Below are 17,612 nucleotides of genomic sequence, written 5' to 3'. Positions count from 1 at the left end.
CTGCTTGACAACATCCTGGTAGAGGTTTGTAAGGCCAGTTTCTATTGACAGGTTCTCTTTAATACTGTAGGGCATTTTCCCTAGCCCTCATGTTCTTTGGAGGCTTTAGCATAAATGAGATGATGAGATTGGAAGCACACAGAGAGTTATAACTACATTTCATGTATTCTCTTTGTTTATAGATTGCTGAGAAGCTAAAACAAGCCCTTGCCCGGTTTCCTGTCATGTAAATAATCCGTTACCCATGACTGAAGGATGACAGAAGTGCCTTTCTGTGTATTACTAGTGAACATTGCAAAATAGCCTTTTGGACGCTGCCTACAGAAGGATGAACTGGCAACTTAATTTGCAAATACAGGAGATGCGTGAACATTAACCAAAATGGTCACGTTGAAGTGATTTATATTTTTAAGAAAAGCGCTTTTCCCAGTGCACTTAACTATATTATTATATTACATGCATGTCCATATTTAGTTAATAGCACAACATTGTACATAAGATTATGGTCACCGCAACTGGACCCAGAAAGAGCCTCATGTCCTTCTCGTACTCGCCAATGACTACCACAGCTGCCTGTTTGATTGGACCCTAAATTTTTTTTGTGAACTTTCTAAAATTCAACCATTTGAAATGTGTTTTATTCGCTAACACTAAGTGCGATTGAGTTTAAAAAAAGAAATTGATATGCACAGCAAGTCATGATTTCTAGTTGTGCTGCATTCATTGTGCAATCTACATATGTACACATCATTGCCTTTGTCCAGCTTTGTTACAACTGCATTTTCCTTATGTTAATTAAAACTTGTTGGTTGTGCAACTCAGGTAAAAAAAAATAAAAGGAAAAAAGTTTTTTTTTATTGATAAAGAAGGGAAACTTATATTTCACCTACAAATAGTAAAATAGTTTTTACTTGCATAAAATAAATTTTCTCATTGGAACAGCGGTCACATGTTACATACACAAGAGTGTTGGGACACATACGTGTATTCTTAATCCATAGGTATTAATATAGAGTCCTCATGGAAGGCTTTCTACAAATTGGTGGAGTGTATTGGGTGGATTCATTTTTTCCCATCCATCTAAAGCGCTGTTTGTTCAACATTGACATTGGTAGAGGAGACCTGATACACAAACTCTCTTCTAACAGATGTTCGGCACATTTCTGCTTACTTGTCGGGAGATACGCGCGGAGCGGTGCGAACAAAATAGCATGTGAAGAACAATATATATGTGTGAAGAAGACATTGCAGATGTATGGAAACATCTGTAATGTGTTCTTTACACACATATATATTGTTCTTCACATGCTATTTTGTTCGCACCGCTCCGCGCGTATCTCCCGACAAGTAAGCAGAAATGTGCCGAACATCTGTAATCTATTCTTCACTGTCTTCTTTACTGTGTTTTTCACTTAAATGATCCTGTGTTCACTGTTTTTATTCTATTCTTCACTGTTCTTCACTGTGTTTTTTAATTAAATGCTCGATCTCGAGCAGGGGAATTAGTCATGTCACCTAGCAAACCATCCATTTAAAACGCATTGCACTCGCATTGCACTTGCAATGCTTGCGAGTGCAATGCATTTTTGATGCGTCTCCATAGACTTGAATGGGGCGGGAAAAACGCGCGTCAAAACAAACGCAAGCACGCGCGTGAAAAACAACGCAAATGAGGAAAGGCCCATTGGAAACAATGGGACAGAGTGCAATGCAAGTTCTGCGCATCAAAAGCACGCGCAGAACTCGCGCGTGAAAAACGCTAGTGTGGAAGGGGCCTAAAAATCCTAAACACATTAGGTATCGCCATGTCCGAAAATGCTGGATCTATCAAAATATATTAAGTATATTTATTTTATATTGGTTTTTCACCACGTGGCACTTTCTGCCATTTTGAAAAATATAAAAAATTCAATAAAAAGTGATCAAAAGGTTGTACAGTCCTAAAAGTGTTAGCATTGAAAGCATTCAAAAGTTGCAAAAAATGACACAGCCCACAGCTCCGTACACCAAAGTATGAAAAAGTTGTTAGTGCCAGAAGGAGGTTTTATATTTTTGTAAATGTATGAAAACATAAAACCTATACAATTTGGCATCACCGTGATTGTACAGACCCAAAGAATAAAGTAGACATGTAATTTGGGGCGCACAGTGAAAGACGTAAAACCCAAGCCCATAAGAAAACAATGCAAATGCGTTTTTTCACCAATTTCACTGCATTTGGAATTTTTCTTCCGCTTCCCAGTACACGGCATGGAATATTAAATACCATCATTTTGAAGTGCAATTTGTTACACACAAAACTAGCCATCACAGAGCTCTGTACATTGAATGGAATTAAAATTCAAACAAAAAAAGGCTGCGTCGGGAATCGGTTAAAGTTAGCACAGCATAGACCAGTGATGGCTAACCTTTTAGAGCCTCAGTGCCCAAACTTCAACCAAAAGCCACTTATTTATTGAAAAGTGGCAGCGCAGCAATTTAAGCAGTAATGTATTTCTCCTTGTTCGTTGACAACTTTCAATCCTTCAGCTTCCTAAGGACACAAACACAGTTGAAAGGAGGAGGGCAAATTCATCCATCATTGTAGGAAGATTCTGCAGGCAGAGTTCTGTCTGGTGAACTTCATTTTGGAGTGATGACCTGGGTGCCCACAGAAAGGGCTCAGAGTGCAGCCTCTGGCACCCGTGCCATACGTTCGCCACCCCTGGCATAGACTATTGCAGTGATGGCGAACCTTTTAGAGACCGATTGCCCAAACTACAACAATGGCCCTCTTATGTATTGCAAAGTGGCAACACAGAAATGTAATTTGAGATTTAAACTCCCTTCTCTGACACAGTTTTCATTGATACCAGCACTCTGAGGACACCAATAAAGCAGAAAATAGTCCCAGGTACAGCTGGCACTTTAAAATAGCTCTGCACAGCAAGTCCTGGGCTGTCTGGGACTGCAAGAAGATACCTGGAGTCATCTCTGGTGATGGCCTGAGTGCACACAGAAAGGGCTCCGAGTGCCACCTCTGGCACCAGTGCCATAGGTTAGCCATCACTGGACTATTGGGACCTGTCACCAGCTAAAAATCGCATTCCTGGTGACAGGTTCGCTTTAAGGAGTAAGGGGAAGGTCATCTGGTGGATAGATATATTCTGTTGTGATGCCATAATGAATCTTTGAGGTCATATATGGCATTATTATGTCACAATAGGGCATTGTGTTCTCATAAAGGGTTATTGGGATATCAGCAATGGAGCATTGTAATGTCATCAGGTCCCTTGTGATGTCAATTTGAGGCAATATAAAAGGGCATTTTGAAGTCACAGTGGACATACTGATGTCAGATTAGGGCATTGTTATGTCAATTAATTAAGGAGTGATGGAAAGTTCATCCATAGGATAGATAGATATATTCCTATTGTGATTTTACAGTGGGTCCTTGTGATGTCTAAAGGGATCATTGTTTTGTCATAAAGGGTCATTGGAATTTCACAATTGGGATTGTGATGTCATAAGTGAAAAATGAGATCAAGCTTTGTGATGTCAGTTTTGTATAGCGCTGTGGCTGAACATTAGTGCTGCAGAAGGTGAGCACGCACTCTATTATTTATAACACCCATCCCCCCATTGTTATGTCATAATGGGATATTGTAGCGTCACAAAGAGGCTTTGTAATTTTATAATAGGAAATGTGGTGTTGTTAATATGGGGCACTGTAATGTCAAAATATGTAATTGTGATGTCATAAAGTAACATTTTTGTGTCGCAATGTGTGTTTTCATAATGGGCAGCGTGATGTCACAATGGGGCATTGTGTTTCTATGGGTCCAGACACTGCTATATATGTATATGTATTTTTTATTTTGTTACTAATTGGCTTGTTTTTTGCATTACAAGTTCACCTTTTCACAATTATTGATATGGAGTAGATATGTTTTTATGATCACTTATATTGCATTATTTTTATGGAACAAGATGGATAAATATCATATCGTTTGTCAAGTTTAACTGTCAGCTGGTGCTTATGTGGATTTCCGCTGCAGATTTGTGATCAGGGGTAAGGAAAAAATCTGGAGGCTACCACCCATTTCTGGCTGATAGCAAGTGGGTGTCCTCGCAAAGCCCTTTTAAATCAAGTTCAACGGTGTGTGCCTATTCACAGCCCCAGCCATTAAGTCTACATAGAAAAAATTGTATTTCTCTGTGGGTGTCTTAAAATATGGATTTTGGTGAATGTATTTATAGGTGTTGATACCTGCATATTTAAAAAAAAAAAAACTTGATTACGTCTAAAGCCAGCAAGATCTTATCATGTATCAAAGGTCATATGGACTCTTGCAGGGGCGGACTGGGAATTTAAAGTGGCCCTGGAAAAAACTGTAAAAGTGGCCCCATTCTGTGGGCGGAGTCAAAACAAGTAGGTGTGGCCTTGTGATGTGGGTGGAGTTACTAAACTCCATACAAACTGTTAATAGATGGTCTAAATCAACATGTACACCGCAGAGAAAGAGACTCATACTGCCTCCTTGTACAGGAATAATACTTCTATTTTAAGAGCACACAACTTAATACTGCCATATATGTACACTAAAAACATACTACAATACCTTCTCCAATAAACAAGAATGTAACTACTATAATACTACTGCCCCTAAGTAAAATATATTGTAATACTGCCCCCTATGTACAAGAACATAACTCCTATAATACTGCCCCCTATGTACAAGAATATAACTCCTATAATACTGCCCCCTATGTACAGGAATATAACTACTATAATACTGCCCCCTATGTACAAGAATATAACTACTATAATACTGCCCCCTATGTACAAGAATATAACTACTATAATACTGCCCCCTATGTACAAGAATATAACTACTATAATACTGCCCCCTATGTACAAGAATATAACTACTATAATACTGCCCCCTATGTACAAGAATATAACTACTATAATACTGCCCCCTATGTACAAGAATATAACTACTATAATACTGCCCCCTATGTACAAGAATATAACTACTATAATACTGCCCCCTATGTACAAGAATATAACTACTATAATACTGCCCCCTATGTACAAGAATATAACTACTATAATACTGCCCCCTATGTACAAGAATATAACTACTATAATACTGCCTCCTAGAGGTGAGGTTGTGCGTGGTTTGAGCTCCTGAACTCTCTCAATGTCTGGAGCTAGCCCAGGGCGGGGCCACCCTGGGTGGGGAAGCTCCCCATGCAAGGCCCAGGCTCCAAGGCCTAATCTAGCACACCAGCAAGCTAAAGAAAGGGAAGAAAATCCCAAAGTTTCTGAGAATGTAAGCAGTGTCAGCAGTAATGTAAAGAAAGTCTGTGTGGAAAAAGATGCAGCAAAAAGCAAGACCCTGGTGAAACAAGCTGCCAGCGTGGGATCACCTGTGAGCAAAAGCAGAATGTTGGAAAGTCCAAAAGCAAGTCCTATGCAGAGTGTGCAGCAGCCTCCATCCCAGGCCTCAGGTGGACAATCCACCTCCACCCCGGGCAGGCAGAGGAGGACATCTCTTGAGAGGCAAACAATCCAGGAGAACCTGAAGCAGCGAGTTGTGTTACCAGCTGAGCGCACCAGGTCTGGGGGAATGCAGGCTGGGAAGGAGATGCAAGGCGGCCATGAGGAAAGACCCAAAGGTGCGACCAGTGTGATACCTGCAAGACATCTGGGACCCAGTCACCCATCAGGAGATTGTGCCCCAAGAGCAGTGACATCCACCGTGAAACTCCAGGATTCTCAGGACTTTGTGCAAAAATCACAGAGTTTGGTGCAAGGGAAGAGCGGTGGTAGTGCACCCAGAGGAAGCATCACAGTGAGCAAGCCAGGACAACACCCCAGCAGCAAACTGCAGCCCCCAGAGCCATCACCTGAGCTGCTGCCCCCAGAACCATCACCGGAGCTCCAGCTGGCCGGGCAGATCCCAGCACTGGTGAGAAAGATGCAAGCCTTGAAAAAACAAAAGCTGTACCTGCAAAAACAGATAGATTGCACGTATATGCTAAAGACAGCGAACCCAGGGAAGCAGGCCCTGCTGAACAACAAGCTGGACTCACTGGCCAAACAGCTTTCTGATACTGTGCGGGAGATGGAGGCCACTATTGAGCAGATGGGACCAGTGGGAGAGACCTTCAGGAACCAGCAGAGGTTTGAGGGAGACCAGGCCTCATCATCCAGGTGTGAGACCCCACAGCCCCATGTGAGACCCATTCTGCAGCCAGCAACACTGCCTTTTGAGGAGGGAGAAATTTACAAAAAGAGGCAACAACAGCCAAGTCCTGCAGCAGCTACAAGGAAGGTACTACAAGTCCCAGCAGTCCCTAAAGAGGTACTACAGATCCCAGCAGTCAGACCTGATATCAGCAGTGAAGTGGAGGAGGCACCACAAGTCCCAGGAGACAGCACACTGCAGGAGGACTCTGGACTCATACCTGAAGGTAACACTGTAGCTGCACCCCAAGGTGTATCTGAGCAGGACTGTGAGGTGCAACATACATCTGAGCAGGACATTCGGGGCTGTGATCAGCTGTCCTGCAGTAATGATGATAATGTTGCTGATATGCCTGATATTGCTGATGTCTCTGTTGTTGCTATTTCTGATGTTTCTGTGTGTGATAATGTCCCAGCTGAGGAGTCATCCCAGGTACAATCTAGGGCAGCTGGTGACACAGAGAGCCCCGATGTTGTGGAGGGTGCGGGACAGTCAACAGCTGAGGAGTTCCCCCCACTAGTCACACCACAGACAGCAGAGCCCCATGGAACGGGTGGTCAGCAGCCCCATGGTCAGGGTGGTCAGGAGCCCCATGGTCCGGGTGGTCAGCAAGGCCCTAGTGCAGATGGTCCACAGCCCACACATCCCCCACAGCAGGACAGGGGTCAGTCATCAGGGAATGCGTGGAGTCGGGGTTCCCCATTTTTCTCCTCTAGCACCCATTACACCGGCCAGGCCTTCAAGAGGAGGAATATTGTCAGGTTTAGGCATAGAGGGGCTAAGGAAGATCTACCTGACAGGAGACATGTGGTCAGGGACATGTTGTGCACCCAGATGGGATTCCAGCCAGCCGACATCCTGGCCGTAATAAATCTGCCTGATAGACAGGGGTATGACATTAGCTTCAAGCTGATGTCTAACCTGGACCGGTTCTGGGCTCAACAACCCCGCTACAGAGATACTGAGGGGTGGAACAAGTTTAGTTTCATTCCCATATCCAAACTAGATACTGCAATTGTCACCATCATGTTCTGGAACGAGTCTGTCCCCCCTCAGGACATCATTATCTGGCTCAAGAGACATTGCACCCTCATGTCAGACATGACCAAGACCAGGGATGAGGATGGGATCTGGACCGGGGGGTGGAGGGTCCTGGTTAAATTACATCAGAACCAGAACATCACCCATCACCTCCCCAACTCATTCTTTATCGGCAGAGAGAAGGGTGTGTGTTTTTATGTCGGTCAGCCCAGGTTATGCTTTAAGTGTGGAAGATCCGGTCATGTGGCGAGTAACTGCACCACAGTGAAATGCACCCTGTGCGGGGACCTCGGCCATGTGAGCGCCAACTGCAAGACCATCAGATGCAACCTTTGTGGTCAGATCGGTCATCCCCATAGGGACTGTCCTGAAGCCTGGCACAACATCTGTAGGGACCTCCCTGATGAAGACCTGATGGAAGGGGCAGATGTACCAGATGAGGAGCAGGAGGAGGAGGCCCTATTGTCAGGGTCAGTGTGTACTGTTCCAGAGACCCCAGATATTAGTGGTGCTGCCCCAGACCACCCAGACACAGGTAATATTGAGGGGGACATGGAGGTAGTAGAACAGCCATTAGTGCAGCCAGTGCCCGTCCCTTCCGTTGCCCCAGCACCTGCCACCAAAGAAAATAGTGGTGTTAAAAAGAGAAAAAAGGACAAGAGCACCAGGAAACCTGAGAGTGCATGGACCACTGTTAAAAAACCCTCAAAAATGCAAGTGCAGAGTCAAGCTGATGTTACCATAACCACTAATAGGTACAGTGTACTGTCCGAGTCAGATGGAGAGGAGGAAATAGAGAGAGAACTGAAACGTATGATGGAGGAATATGATGACGACCCAGGGGGGGATCCTCCCACAAAAAGGAAACCCCTTAATGCTGAATCTCAGTCAGTTTGGGATATGGAAGCCGGTAGTCAGGAAGATAACTCTGACTCTGATTTATGATGATGGGGATGGTCTTTCTATTTCTTCTCCTGATGGCAGGCTTCCATCTTTCTGTGGTCACCAGTAATGTGAATAGTATTAGGGCTAGAAGGACCAGACATGTTGTATATGAACATCTGAAATATCTCAATGACGATGTGTTTTTCTTGCAGGAGACACGATTAAACACCTTGGGTCTCCTACGAGAGGCGGAGAGAGATTGGCAGTCTGGTCCTTCCTTTTGGTCGCTGGCTGTGGAGCCTTATGCCGGAGTCTCCATCTTGTTTAACACCCATGATGTCACCGTCCACAGACTCACCGAGGTATCGATGGGACGGTGCCTGCTGCTAGAGGTCACCATCAGAGGCAGAAGACTCCGGCTCATTAACATCTATGGCCCACAGACAGTGACCGAAAGGACTCAGCTTTTTAATGATGTAAAGCCATATCTATTCACGTCTATTCCAGTCATCATGGCGGGGGACTTTAATGCCACCACTACCACCAGGGACAGGAACAGTAGGCCCCTTACCAGGGACTGTAAGGTCCTAAATAGCATAATTCAGCAGTCTGGCCTGTCTGATGTTTTTGTACAGGGTGGTAGGAGTCCTACGTTTACCTACACCTGTGCAGGACGAAGCAGTAGGATAGATCTCGCTCTGGTGAGTCCTACTGAAGCCATCAGTGAGAGAACGGAAAGAACAGTCCCATATTCGGATCACTTGGCCTTATACTTTTGCTTGGGTGCCACTAAGTATCCTGATGTTGGTAGAGGGCTGTGGAGACTTAATTGTAGTCTACTAGATGATAACTCTGTACAGGAATATATTTACTCTTTTTTCCAAAATCAACTTGACAGAGTGGATTTTTACAATAACATGGCTGACTGGTGGGAGGACGTCAAGGAGGAGATCCGGTCCCTCTTACAGAGACTGTCAATTAAGAAGGGGAGAAGTAAGTACAGCCAGTATCTGAGACTGCGTAAAGAATTGGAGTTACTCTATTCGGCGGGTGGGGATGACCAACAAAGGATTGACCGGCTGAAATCTGAGATAAGGCAGTATCAGTACAGTAGGTACACCTCCCTGGTAGTGGAAAGGGACTATGGCACCCGAGGGGCACCTGATCCATTTGAGAATTGCCGGGAGCGTGTGGAGAAAAAACTGATCGCAGGTCTCACTGACTCCCAGGGTGTTTTACAAGAGTCTCGGGAGGGAATCCTGGGAGTGGTGAGATCGTACTATACTGACTTATTTCAGAAGAAGGCTTTGGATAAGGAAAAAGTGACCCAATTCTTGGAGGCAACTCCAGGCCCTGACACTAGAGAATTGGACTTTTCTCCTTTGACAGCAGGAATAACGGTGGAGGAGATAAAAGAGGCCATTGATAAGTTAAATCTGAAGAAGGCACCAGGTCCTGACGGTATTACAGCAGAATTTTATAAGAAGTTCAGAGACCTCTTGGCTCCAATCCTTGTGGATGTTTACAGAAATTGTCTAGAAAATCACCTGATGCCTCCATCCATGAGAGTGTCCTCCCTTATTCTGCTGTCCAAAGGTAAGGAGCCTACTGACATCAAGAACTGGAGGCCGATCGCCCTCTTGAATGTTGATAGGAAGATTTTGGCAAAAATCCTGTTTTCTAGATTAGTCTGTTTGTCCCCGGCACTGTTGGCAGGCTCTCAGTACGGCACAGTAAAAGGGCGGAACATCTCTGGAGCAGTCATCTCGATAAGAGAGATGTTTGAGAGATGTAAAGCTCTGAGGTGTGGGAGATATGTTGTAGGTCTGGACCAGGCTAAAGCCTTTGACAGGGTTGATCACGATTATCTATGGGCCACTTTGTCAAAGTACGGTATTCCGGGACAATTTATAGATTGGCTGAGAACTTTGTATAGAGAGGCAAAGAGCTTTCCTCTGATCAATGGTTGGCAGGGGGACACTTTCAGGGTAGAGGCGGGGGTGCGACAAGGTTGTCCCCTGAGTCCACTGCTGTATGTGTTTGCCATCGATCCGTTCCTGCGATCACTGCAGCGGTGTGATTTTCAGGGGGTGCCGGTCCCCCATTGCTTGCCCCTGGATGTTGTTGCCTACGCGGATGATGTGACTGTGGTGATATCTGAGCCTCGTGAGGTGGAGTTGTTGTCTGCAGCCATCAGAAGTTACTCAGAGGCCTCCGGGTCTTTGGTCAACCTTGAGAAGAGTCAAGCTTTCTGGACATTGGATGCTGCTCCTGGCTTTGATCTGCCACAGTTCGCAAAGGCCTCCACCCATATTAAAATTCTTGGGGTTAAATTTGGGAGGGAAGATAATTCCACACTAAATTGGGAAGAGAAGTTGGAAGCCGGAAATGTAAAGGTTCAGCGATGGAAGAACTGGAGGCTGACCTATAGAGAAAGGGTTACTCTGATGAAGACTTACCTGGTCCCTGTCTTCCTCTACGTCTCTGTCGTCTTTCCTTTGCCAGAATCTTTCTCCGCTAGGCTCTTTAGCCTGTTCTTCCAGCTTTTATGGGGGAACAGGTTGAACGCAGTAAAAAGAGGGATCACCTACCTGCAGAGGAGAGAGGGTGGGCTGGATATGTTAAATCCAAGGGTATTTTTTGACTCCATGTTTCTGAAAGTTAATTTTGGATGCCTGGACTCAAATAATGGTCTCCTGTGGGTAAGTAGTGTCAGGGACTGGATATTGCCTTTTGCAGAGTCTTGGGTGCGAGGCGGCAGTCTCAAGAGGGGCCGATGGACTCCTGGCTTCCTCCCCCAGTATCTGGAGTATGGGATACGGTGTTTAAGGAAATGGGGGATAGATAAGTCTTTTATTGAGAGTAATACCAGGAAAGATCTGTACTCCAGAGTCTGTAGGACCTTCTATTGCTTACAGCTGGCACTCCCAGACTGTCCAACCACCACCCTAAAGGACAGTCTGAGGTTCTTGAATGGTCGGAGGCTGCCCCATAAGTTCGGTGACATCGCCTGGCTCTCATTACAGGGAAAGCTCTTTGTAAGGGGAAATCTTAAGTTCCTGAGTGTGGCAGATCGTATGTGTCCCCTCGGGTGTCAGACAGAGGAGACTATGGTCCATTTTATATCTGAGTGCTGGGGTGGACGGAACATCTGGCATGAAATATCCACCAAGATAAGAATCCCATCACTGCAGTCCCTCAGGTACCCAGAGATCCTCTATGGCGTGACACCTAATGTACATAACATCAACCAGGAAACCATGTATATAGTAATCCAGGTCATCAAATATTATCACTGGCACATGAGAACCAGAGTGTCCATCCATAGTGAGGACTTCCACCATCATAAAGCCATAAGCCTCATCATGTCTGAGCTCAGGTGGATCCGGTCATTAGAGGTCAGAAAAAAGGGGGAGAATGTAAGACTCTGGAGGAACATCCATCTAGACTGAAATATGTCTGATTATATAATGTGGATGCATTTGTTTTCTTATGTTTTTCTTTGTTTTCCCTTCAGCCAAAATGGACTCTTAAGTTACATTTAATATAAATTTTATTGTTTGAACATGTATGATTTATACTGAATGATCTATTATTTATTTTGATGGAAAAGTATTTCTGTATTTATGTTTGTTTTATACTAATAAAAATTGCCCCCTATGTACAAGAATATAACTACTATAATACTGCCCCCTATGTACAAGAATATAACTACTATAATACTGCCCCCTATGTACAAGAATATAACTACTATAATACTGCCCCCTATGTACAAGAATATAACTACTATAATACTGCCCCCTATGTACAAGAATATAACTACTATAATACTGCCCCCTATGTACAAGAATATAACTACTATAATACTGCCCCCTATGTACAAGAATATAACTACTATAATACTGCCCCCTATGTACAAGAATATAACTACTATAATACTGCCCCCTATGTACAAGAATATAACTACTATAATACTGCCCCCTATGTACAAGAATATAACTACTATAATACTGCCCCCTATGTACAAGAATATAACTACTATAATACTGCCCCCTATGTACAAGAATATAACTACTATAATACTGCCCCCTATGTACAAGAATATAACTACTATAATACTGCCCCCTATGTACAAGAATATAACTACTATAATACTGCCCCCTATGTACAAGAATATAACTACTATAATACTGCCCCCTATGTACAAGAATATAACTACTATAATACTGCCCCCTATGTACAAGAATATAACTACTATAATACTGCCCCCTATGTACAAGAATATAACTACTATAATACTGCCCCCTATGTACAAGAATATAACTACTATAATACTGCCCCCTATGTACAAGAATATAACTACTATAATACTGCCCCCTATGTACAAGAATATAACTACTATAATACTGCCCCCTATGTACAAGAATATAACTACTATAATACTGCCCCCTATGTACAAGAATATAACTACTATAATACTGCCCCCTATGTACAAGAATATAACTACTATAATACTGCCCCCTATGTACAAGAATATAACTACTATAATACTGCCCCCTATGTACAAGAATATAACTACTATAATACTGCCCCCTATGTACAAGAATATAACTACTATAATACTGCCCCCTATGTACAAGAATATAACTACTATAATACTGCCCCCTATGTACAAGAATATAACTACTATAATACTGCCCCCTATGTACAAGAATATAACTACTATAATACTGCCCCCTATGTACAAGAATATAACTACTATAATACTGCCCCCTATGTACAGGAATATAACTACTATAATACTGCCCCCTATGTACAGGAATATAACTACTATAATACTGCCCCCTATGTACAGGAATATAACTACTTTAATACTGCCCCCTATGTACAAGAATATACCTACTATAATACTGCCCCCTAAGTACAGGAATATAACTCCTTTAATACTGCCCCCTATGTACAAGAATATAACTCCTTTAATACTGCCCCCTATGTACAAGAATATAACTACTTTAATACTGCCCCCTATGTACAAGAATATAACTACTATAATACTGCCCCTATGTACAGGAATATAGCTACTATTACTAGTAGCCAGCACCCCCCCCCTCCCCCAGTATATAGCCAGCCAACCCCCCGTTATACAGTCAGCGTGCCACCCCAGTATACATCCAGCCCACTGTAATATATATATTATATAGCCAGCCCCCCCAGTCCTCCTAGTATATTCAGTCCGCCCAGTATACAGCCTGCCAGCCCATAGCCCCCAGTGTACAGCCCCTGCCCCCAGTACACAGCCCATGGCCCCAGTGTACAGCCCATAGCCCCCGGTACACAGCCCCTGCCCTCGGTACACAGCCCCTGCCCTCGGTACACAGCCCCTGCCCCCGGTATACAGCCCATAGCCCCCGGTATACAGCCCATAGCCCCCGGTATACAGCCCATAGCCCCCGGTATACAGCCCATAGCCCCAGTACACAGCCCATAGCCCCAGTGTACAGCCCATAGCCCCAGTACACAGCCCCTGCCCCAGTATATAGCCTGCCCCCGGTACACAGCCCCTGCCCCAGTGTACAGCCCCTGCCCCCGGTACACAGCTCCTGCCCCCCGGTACACAGCGCCAGCACAGTACATAAAAATAAAAACACATGAACTCACCTTTCCGATGGCCCGACGCTGCTCCACTGCTTGATTCAGTCCGGCCGCGGTGATAGCTCAGTACGGGCCGGCGTCGCACAGATCATGACGTCGGCAAGCGGCTGACGTCATTATCCGCGCGACGCCGGCCCGTACGGAGCTGTCACCGGCCCCACCAGTCCCAGACCGGCCCCGGACCGGCCCAAAACCAATCGGCCCACCAGGATTTCTCCCGGTGGGTCCTATGGCCAGTCCGCCCCTGGACTCTTGTGATAGGGATGTAATATTACCACTGTACAAGGCATTGTTCTGTCCAGTTCTGGGCACCGGTTCTTAAAAAGGATGCCCTGGAGCTGGAGAGGGTTCAACGAAGAGCCACAAAAATGATAAGGGCTATAGAGGGTCTCAGTCATGAGGAAAAATTAATACAGCTAGATTTATTTAGTCTGGAAAAGAGACGACTACAAAGGGACATGATTAAGTTATATAAATATATGAATGGTCCATACAAAAAGTATGGTGTAAAGTTATTTAGGTTCATATATAAGGCGCACCTGATTATAAGGATGAATGACCAGCAGGTGGCAGACTTATGCACAGTTCAAGGCAGCTGTTGTCTGTAAGTGCAGTTCATATATAAGGCGCACTGGTCTAAAAGGCGCACCTTTGATTTCTGTGAAAATCAAAGGATTTTTTGTGCGGTAAATGAAATTAAAAGACAAGGGGGCACTGTCTCTGCCTGGAGAAAACAAGGTTTAATCACCAGAGGCGACAGGGCTTTTTTACTATGAGAACTGTCAGTCTGTGGAATAACCTGCTTCAGGTGCTGGTCACAGTATGGACAGCAGAGAGCTTCAAGAAGGGTCTAGATGCCTTTATACATCTAAATAACATTAATGGTTATGTTCTATAGAATTGTTTCCCATAAATCCCTTTCTCATCCAATCTCTTCCCTTCCTTGGTTGAACTTGATGGACGTTTCTTTTTATAAACTATGACACCTTGAAACTTGTGTGTTCTAAAAAATACATACGGAGATTTCCTATAATTGTATATAAGAGTAACAGTAGGGCACATTTACACCTTACCGTGACTGTGAACACTGGCATCTGACATCGCCTTCCATTCTGCTAAGTGTCCACCAGGGGGAGACAAAGCGCTGCCACCGACCCCGGCAAGGAGGAGTCCGGACAGAGAGAAGTAACTTCCTCCAGGATCGGGATGACTGCTCTCCCCGCAGAGACGTCTGGGATGGGGCAGGATCACAGCTAGAAGAGCGCACTGCAGGGGGCGACACTTGTGGGATGTGGAGCTGTCATACATGATCGGGAGGAGGCTGCTGCGGTGTAAGGAGTACTGATCCCATCTCAAGACTGAGAAGTTTCCTGCAGTCAGGGAGAGGCTATCGGTCATGTAAGTCCTACATGACGGTCACCTGGAGATGTGGAGCTGGTGACCCGTCTGCCCGCAGCTATGGCACTGAGTAAAGGGCTGAAGATTCTGCTGAAGCCGGATCCGGCGTGTTACAGTGTCCTGCTGGAGTCCCGCCACAGGGAGGACTGCCTGCTCTTCGAGTCAGGAACCATCGCCACCCTCAGTAAGTAGTGGGGTGATTAACTACTGTGTCGTGAGCCCTCACTACGACTATTACATACTGATACTGGGGTTCACACACACTCCTACTACTACATATACACACACACTTCTACTACTATTACTACATATACATACATATATACACACACACACTTCTACTACTATTACTACATATACATACATATATACACACACACACTTCTACTACTATTACTACATATACATACATATATACACACACACACTTCTACTACTATTACTACATATACATACATATATACACACACACACTTCTACTACTATTACTACATATACATACATATATACACACACACACTTCTACTACTATTACTACATATACATACATATATACACACACACACTTCTACTACTATTACTACATATACATACATATATACACACACACACTTCTACTACTACTATTACTACATATACATACATATATACACACACACACTTCTACTACTACTATTACTACATATACATACATATATACACACACACACTTCTACTACTACTATTACTACATATACATACATATATACACACACACACTTCTACTACTACTATTACTACATATACATACATATATACACACACACACTTCTACTACTACTATTACTACATATACATACATATATACACACACACACTTCTACTACTACTATTACTACATATACATACATATATACACACACACACTTCTACTACTACTATTACTACATATACATACATATATACACACACACACTTCTACTACTACTATTACTACATATACATACATATATATACACACACACACTTCTACTACTACTATTACTACATATACATACATATATACACACACACACACACTTCTACTACTACTATTACTACATATACATACATATATACACACACACACACACTTCTACTACTACTATTACTACATATACATACATATATACACACACACACACACTTCTACTACTACTATTACTACATATACATACATATATACACACACACACACACACTTCTACTACTACTATTACTACATATACATACATATATACACACACACACACACACTTCTACTACTACTATTACTACATATACATACATATACACACACACACACTTCTACTACTACAACATATACATACATACATACACACTACGTCTACTACTGGATACACACACTGCTGCTACTACTAATGGATTACATACACAAACACTGCTGCTACTACTGCTACTGGATTACATACACACACACACACTGCTGCTACTACTACTACTGGATTACATACACACACACACTGCTGCTACTACTACTACTGGATTACATACACACACACACTGCTGCTACTACTACTACTGGATTACATACACACACACACTGCTGCTACTACTACTACTGGATTACATACACACACACACTGCTGCTACTACTACTACTGGATTACATACACACACACACACTGCTGCTACTACTACTACTGGATTACATACACACACACACACTGCTGCTACTACTACTACTGGATTACATACACACACACACACTGCTGCTACTACTACTACTGGATTACATACACACACACACACTGCTGCTACTACTACTACTGGATTACATACACACACACACACTGCTGCTACTACTACTACTGGATTACATACACACACACACACTGCTGCTACTACTACTACTGGATTACATACACACACACACACTGCTGCTACTACTACTAATGGATTACATACACAAACACTGCTGCTACTACTGCTACTGGATTACATACACACACACACTGCTGCTACTACTACTACTGGATTACATACACACACACACACTGCTGCTACTACTACTACTGGATTACATACACACACACACTGCTGCTACTACTACTACTGGATTACATACACACACACACTGCTGCTACTACTACTACTGGATTACATACACACACACACTGCTGCTACTACTACTACTGGATTACATACACACACACACTGCTGCTACTACTACTACTGGATTACATACACACACACACACTGCTGCTACTACTACTACTGGATTACATACACACACACACACTGCTGCTACTACTACTACTGGATTACATACACACACACACACTGCTGCTACTACTACTACTGGATTACATACACACACACACTGCTGCTACTACTACTACTGGATTACATACACACACA

General features: G+C 43.6%; 2 protein-coding genes across 5 annotated transcripts in view; both read left to right on the top strand.

Moving 5' to 3' along the window:
* SNX9 (sorting nexin 9) overlaps window positions 1–857 on the top strand; it is an 84,573-nt gene extending 83,716 nt beyond the window's left edge. For both annotated transcript variants that reach the window (XM_072141050.1, XM_072141049.1), the window contains exon 18: window positions 183–857. In XM_072141050.1, the coding sequence (XP_071997151.1) occupies window positions 183–230 (48 nt within the window). In that variant the 3' untranslated portion in view covers window positions 231–857. The remainder of the gene's footprint in view (window positions 1–182) is intronic.
* Window positions 858–14,979: 14,122 nt separating this feature from the next.
* SYNJ2 (synaptojanin 2) overlaps window positions 14,980–17,612 on the top strand; it is a 128,919-nt gene continuing 126,286 nt past the window's right edge. For all 3 annotated transcript variants that reach the window (XM_072141040.1, XM_072141039.1, XM_072141038.1), the window contains exon 1: window positions 14,980–15,396. In XM_072141040.1, coding sequence (XP_071997141.1) covers window positions 15,273–15,396 — 124 coding nt within the window. In that variant the 5' untranslated portion in view covers window positions 14,980–15,272. The remainder of the gene's footprint in view (window positions 15,397–17,612) is intronic.

Source organism: Engystomops pustulosus, chromosome 3, assembly GCF_040894005.1.
Source record: "Engystomops pustulosus chromosome 3, aEngPut4.maternal, whole genome shotgun sequence".
NCBI lineage: Eukaryota > Metazoa > Chordata > Amphibia > Anura > Leptodactylidae > Engystomops > Engystomops pustulosus.
Note: the sequence above shows the minus strand (reverse complement) of the source record. Positions and strands in the feature narration are given on the sequence as shown.